This window comes from Pholcus phalangioides, unplaced genomic scaffold (assembly GCF_987345545.1).
Source record: "Pholcus phalangioides strain wild (caught in Gottingen) unplaced genomic scaffold, Ppha-v1.0 ptg000004l_1, whole genome shotgun sequence".
Lineage (NCBI taxonomy): Eukaryota > Metazoa > Arthropoda > Arachnida > Araneae > Pholcidae > Pholcus > Pholcus phalangioides.
This window is the reverse complement of record NW_028301597.1, coordinates 47,707,555-47,713,554: the sequence shown is the minus strand read 5'-3', so window position 1 is coordinate 47,713,554 and position 6,000 is coordinate 47,707,555. Positions and strand designations below refer to the sequence as shown.

The following is a 6,000-nucleotide window of genomic DNA, read 5'->3' as shown; positions in this document are numbered from 1 at the left end:
ATTAAATGAATGACGTTGTTATTAGTTATTTTCATATGAAAGAATAATTGTGGAACGAATTATCCAAGTTTCCCTTATTTCCTATGGGGAAGTTTGAGCGAGCACGTTTATAGAATAAATTAAGTTAATTAAACCGAAGTTCCACTGTATTTAGAATTTGCTGCCATCCATGTTTCAAAAATAATACTAGTTAGTTTTTTCACTTGCTATTTGAATAATAGATAGCAGCACAAGTTCTATTCTTCCTGTTCATGATCCAATAATAAAGTTTTGAAATTACTCAATAGGCGGCAGCAAAAGTCATCATGGACTTCAAATACCAATAATGCACAGCTGACCATATAATGTTCAAATATTTCCGGTTCAAAAACTTTGGTTGGAAGATTTTCAGGGTCTGGCAACTGGAATTGACAGTTTGCTGCCATCTGTTGACGCCATCATTGAGTAAAGCCGCTTGAAAGATAACTCTTAATGCAGCTTTGTATTTGAGTCTGATTAAATTATCTACAGGGCTGTCTGCTGCAAAGACTACTTCCTGCCGAAAGAAATGTTCACACGTCCCCGTGTGATTTCGTCTGCCCGTTTCAGTGATGGTAACTCGTGGGAAATTTCTCATATTCATGGGAAAAATTGGCTAAAATTTGTCCAAGGGGGAAATTTCTTAGCATTTGTGGGGAATTTTGAGAGTTCATCAAACAAAAGAATTTTTGCAAAAAATTAAGGAATTAATACAGTGCAACCTATTGTAAAATACTTGATTATGTATTTGCCCCGCTAGATGGTAGGACATTTTCTGAGTGCGTGGGAAAAATTTAGTGAAAAGGGAATTTTTTGAGGGAAATTTCGCTAGAAGAGGTTACCATCACTGGCCCGTTTATCATTCCTCCTTCATCTCTTCCTCATCAGCAGCTGTACTCGTTTGTTTACTTGAAATGTTTATCCCAAACATGCTATAGATATTATTTGGGAAGAATAAACGGGTTTCGGACCGAATTCCATTTCAGGTAATTATTTGCTTTTAATTTGCGATTATATAAATTTTGGAAAAATAATATATTTTTTTTAACTATTGATTATTAGACTTTTAATAATTAAATTATTCATCAAGCATGGCATCTGGTTTCGATCCCGCTTAATTAAACTTGAACATAATAAAAAATGGGAACTGGGGACTTTTCGGAGAACAGCTTCGGTACACGGGGCAGCTTGGCGATTTTCGGTGCCAAACATATCCGACGAGCCCATCAAAACTCGCCAAGGCCGTTAGACACATTACGGGCGCCGAAAAAAAAAAAAGCTGCGAGGATCCGGGTTCGAACCCCACAGTGGTGGTTGGCTGAAGTTGGTTTTCTGTGGTTCCCAACTTCAAGGCGCGAATGTGAGCCGATCTCCCCATTAAAAAGTCTCGCCACAGAGAGCAACAGGCCTACAACGTTATAAATATTCAATCATTACACTTCACTCACAATTTGAAGTATAGATGGCAGCACTGAAATATCATACACAACACTAGCTACACACTCAGACTGTTAGGTGTACACACCACTCACTTTGTTCCAGACTCTGCCACGAAGCTGGGCTGGAAGAGATCTCGGCAACGGGATAAGTCCGGTGGCAGAGAGCCTGGCGTTCATTCATTCAGTGGGCGCCGAAAAAAAAAAATCTCCAGCATAGGAAACAATGAAGACAATATGAAAAATATCATGAAACACAAGAGAAATGGAAACATAAGATCTGGATTATAAATATGATTTCTGGGTCCGTTAATCATGTGCGGGGGGGGGGGGGGGGGGGGGCATTGCCCTCCCAGCATCAAAGGTGGAGTCGACTGATCTAATGTATATATGAGCTGACATCATCATCGTGCCCCCCCCCCCAGCTATAATGACCTTGCTCCCGCCAAGTCAATCTCCGCCTATGCCGCTAATAAATATGATATGAGACTGTGGGACGCTCAAGCAAGTATAAAAATGCTAAAACCAACAAGTATAATTATAATAAAAATATCAGTATCTAAGACTAAACATCAAAACAACATAAGGTATCCACTCTTAAATAAACAACGGTCCTGCATGTTGTATAAATAAATATATTGTATGTATTATAAAGTAAAACCTGGACTTTTTCTGGGAATCCATATTCTTTTAAATAAGAAAAATAAATAAAAAGGATACAGGGGCATCCTGTATGCAGAAAAGAATAAATATTGGAAAATATTAAAGGTACAACCTGAGAGATATCTAATAATTAATTAATCTGAGCCACACACTACATTGGATTATTTTCTCTTCCTTCCGTATATGTAATCTCCCAATGGTTTTTGAAATCATTCGAAACGCCGCGGCTATGAGGTGACGTCATTTAGAAGAAAAAAGAGAGGGGGAGAGAAAAATATTGGAAAGGGAGAAGACCCATTTGAAAATTTCAAAAGACGCGCTAGGAACAAGGCCAAACAACCAGCAGCACCTTTTTTAACAGAAAGAACATTCTAGAACAACGGCAACACAGAACACAGCGCGTCAGCGCTGGCAACTTATTGTCGGAAAAAAGTCGCAAAGTTGCCGTGTCCCTTATACCAAAGCTTGAAAAGAATCACCATCATAGAAAACAACAACGGAAACCAACGATCATAATAATAATAATTAAAATATCACTTTCTAGACTAAACACAAAATATAACAGCATAAATATAAATTAGCTCTTAAGCTCCTGATTATAAATAATTCAATATCATAAGACTGGATATCCCAGATCAGATTGGAAATGAAGTAACATATATGATGGAACTTTGGTTAACGAGCACACAAAAATTTTGAAGAAATTTGATTCAATTAACGAGCAAAAATTTTACTCTTTGTTTATTTATTTTCACATCACAACTGAGCTGATGGTTTTCCGCTTTTGTCCACGCAAGTGTTGTGAAATTGTGGATAATGTTCTCTCCTGCTGTCTTACTTGAGCAATCAGTGCTTCAAATAAGGAACTTACCACAAAAATGTCGCCAATGGAATTTGGATTATATTAAAGTTGTTCCACTGAAATTAGGGAGGTCCCCCCCATGACTTGGGTCAAAGGTGTTTGGTTATTTAGTAAATTTACATGGTTTAAATTTTTGGGCTCAAAAATCTTGGAGGGGGGGGGGAAATAATCCACTTACCCATGCAGAAGTCAGGGCCCATGGGACAAACAGCAAAAAAAAGGATGGAAGGCGAACAAGGCAAATGGAACTATAGTATAATCTCTTTGTGGCGATGTGTTGGCGATTTTGTTCTTTGGCGAAAAATGTACATGATGAGAAGTCGCCAAGAGGGAAATAGATATGTGCTTTCTGCTTTCTGACATGTTTCTTGCATAGGCAAAAATTCTCTCGCTAAAAAATGATAATACCACGGCGGATAAAATGATAAATTTGCAGTCAAAAAACGAACAACCACAGAAACAATAACAAACAAAACAACGTTCTTAGACTAAATAAGGGGATTAAGATAGAAAATAACAAAACCCAGGAGACACTTTTAAATAATATAACAGTCAGGGCAAAAAATGATCTCTGGGATTGGTAAAAAACTTCTCTGGGTTCAATGACAACACAACTGCTGGATTAAAATTGCAATGGCTAGTATGCAAAAAATTAATTAAAATGAATATATGAAATGTACAACTTCAGAGAATCCAAATGCAATCCTTAGAACAAATCCAAAATGAGGTATTCCAAAAAAAAAAAACTGAATGTAACATACTGGGAAAACTTTTATACAATGAAAAAAGATTTAAAGATTGTACAATGCAATGAAAAACGAACAAAAAAAAATGAGCTCTGAAATGTGTGTGTGTGCACTAACGGACTCGATTAATTCAAACAATTATTACTAGTGACCCCTAGGAGGTGCTGCCATGTTCAGATGATAACCAACAGTAAGAGGTTTTAATATAAAGTAGCTCTAACCAACAGTAGGCAACCTGGCAGTCTAAGGAAATAATAATAGACAAGGAAAAAACACGCATGGAAGAAAGTAGCTGACCCATCATGCCGACCTGGAAGAAAAGCGCCAAGGCCAGAAAGAAAATCGCTAAAAATGTCACCAAAGAAAAATAGAGATTATATAATTATGATTATCTAAGTTCTCAATTTAAATTGACGAAATTGTTGAATCATGAAATGAATTTTATAGCTATGAATTCTTTTAATCTCGAATAATCCGAGAAATCAATTATTGTCGTCCATCGGTATTCGCAGGGGTTACGTTCTGAAGGTGAAAAAATTCATGAATAGCACAAACCATAAACTTTGGTTTTATAGGCATCTCATTTATATCTGACTAGCTATAATTCCCGGCACTGTCCGGGTTTTCTTCAATTACTGGGAGGATTGAAAAAGTGACATTTTAATGCCATTATAAAAAGGCGTATAAACTATTATATACATATACTGACAGGATTAAAGAAATGGCAAACCATTGTAAAGACATATACACGTCATTGGTAGGGAACCACGGTAACCAAAGTAAACATTCCGAAAGTGATTGTTTAGGCTGAGAAACAATTGTTGCCCGACAGTTTTTCACCCATTTTGGACATTTCCTAGCTCTGACGAAATTTTAAAGTAGCCTATCATTCAAGTCGGGTTCCATTTAGTATATATGCAAAATTTGGCGACAATAGATCTGAAATTGTAGATTTGTATAGAGAACATACTCAGACAGACAGACTGAAAAATCTATTTTATATATATAGATTTGTGCAGAAGAAGTAGAAGGGGCATCCAGTGATTCCTGGTGATGTTTTCTGAAAGAATGTTATAATGTCTATTAGCTGTTTCTTCTCCATTTCAGTTAATTTATCAGAGTATGGTAACAAAGCTTCCTCTACCTATTTTTCTACATGTGAAAAATGTCTTATACATGGGTCTATGTCATGAAAATAACCCATTGCAAGTTTAAACTTACTAACCATATGTTGAGCCTATGTTGCTCATTATGAACTTGTTTGCATTTCTTAATTTTTATCATCTGCATGTAGTATTGTTTCAGGACCAGTCAGTTCGTTTAATCTCTCCTCTGTCTATTCCTGAGTTGCTGTTAATTAATCCTACAATTTCTTCTATGTCCACATCATTGAACCCTTCTCCATCCATCTGCTTTGCTAATGTGACAATGTGTTTCATAAACTTTATGGCTGTCTCCATAAAAATGGATGTGTCTTCGGGCATGGCCAAAATTTCTTTCAATATGACATGACTGCTCCCATCTATATAGCTTCCGCAATTCTAACAATGAAACTTTTTTTTTTCTTCCAAACCGAGCACAACTCAGGTCTATCACCATCTATGGGCGATTTACTACCTAGTGAGTTGTGCCAGAAGTGTAACCGTGTGTGTACCTAACAGTCTGAGTGCATATGTAGTGTTGTGTTTGATTTTTCAGTGCTGCAATCTATATTTCAGAAGGGAAGTGAGTGATGGGTTATGATTGAATTACATTTGTACTGTTTGTAGGTCTGTTGCTCTCTGTGGCGAGACTTTTTAAAGGGAAGATCCCCTCGTATTCGCGCCTTGAAGTTGGGAACCACAGAAAACCAACTTCAGCTGACCACCACTATGGCGACGGTGGGCTTCGAACCCAGGTCCTCGCGATGCGAGTTCGTCACTATGGCCACCATAGCAGCTAACAATGACACTGGTAGTATCTGTGAAATTCATTCTTGACTTTACGACATTTTGTGCATTTGTATCTTCTTCGAACACTTGCATAATCATCATTGAATAATGTGTATAGTGAGCCATAAATGTTCTCATGACATTCGAACAAGCAACTGAATGCTTGGTGTGGAGTTAGAGCCTGAGTAGCATAGTTGTAAGATGCTCGTCTTCCACTATGAAGATTACCATCAAAGTCCACGGGTTTGAATCCGGGCATCAAATATCAGAAACCAATTATTAATCATGAGCTATTAGTTGAGTTAAGTTGACATTGTAGTGACCTATTCAGTGTATGTATTCTC

General features: G+C 37.2%; 1 protein-coding gene across 4 annotated transcripts in view; it reads left to right on the top strand.

Annotated features, from left to right (window-relative positions):
- The first annotated feature begins 767 nt into the window (after positions 1 to 767).
- The window catches only part of Hen1 (Hen1 methyltransferase), a 30,276-nt gene continuing 25,043 nt past the window's right edge, over positions 768 to 6,000 (top strand). Inside the window, exons 1-2 of one of the 4 annotated variants that reach the window (XM_089231625.1) lie at positions 768 to 1,004; positions 4,735 to 4,845. In XM_089231625.1, the coding sequence (XP_089087751.1) occupies positions 4,802 to 4,845 (44 nt within the window). In that variant the 5' untranslated portion in view covers positions 768 to 1,004; positions 4,735 to 4,801. The remainder of the gene's footprint in view (positions 1,005 to 4,734; positions 4,846 to 6,000) is intronic. The other 3 variants (XM_089231626.1, XM_089231627.1, XM_089231628.1) reach the window with 3 other exon arrangements.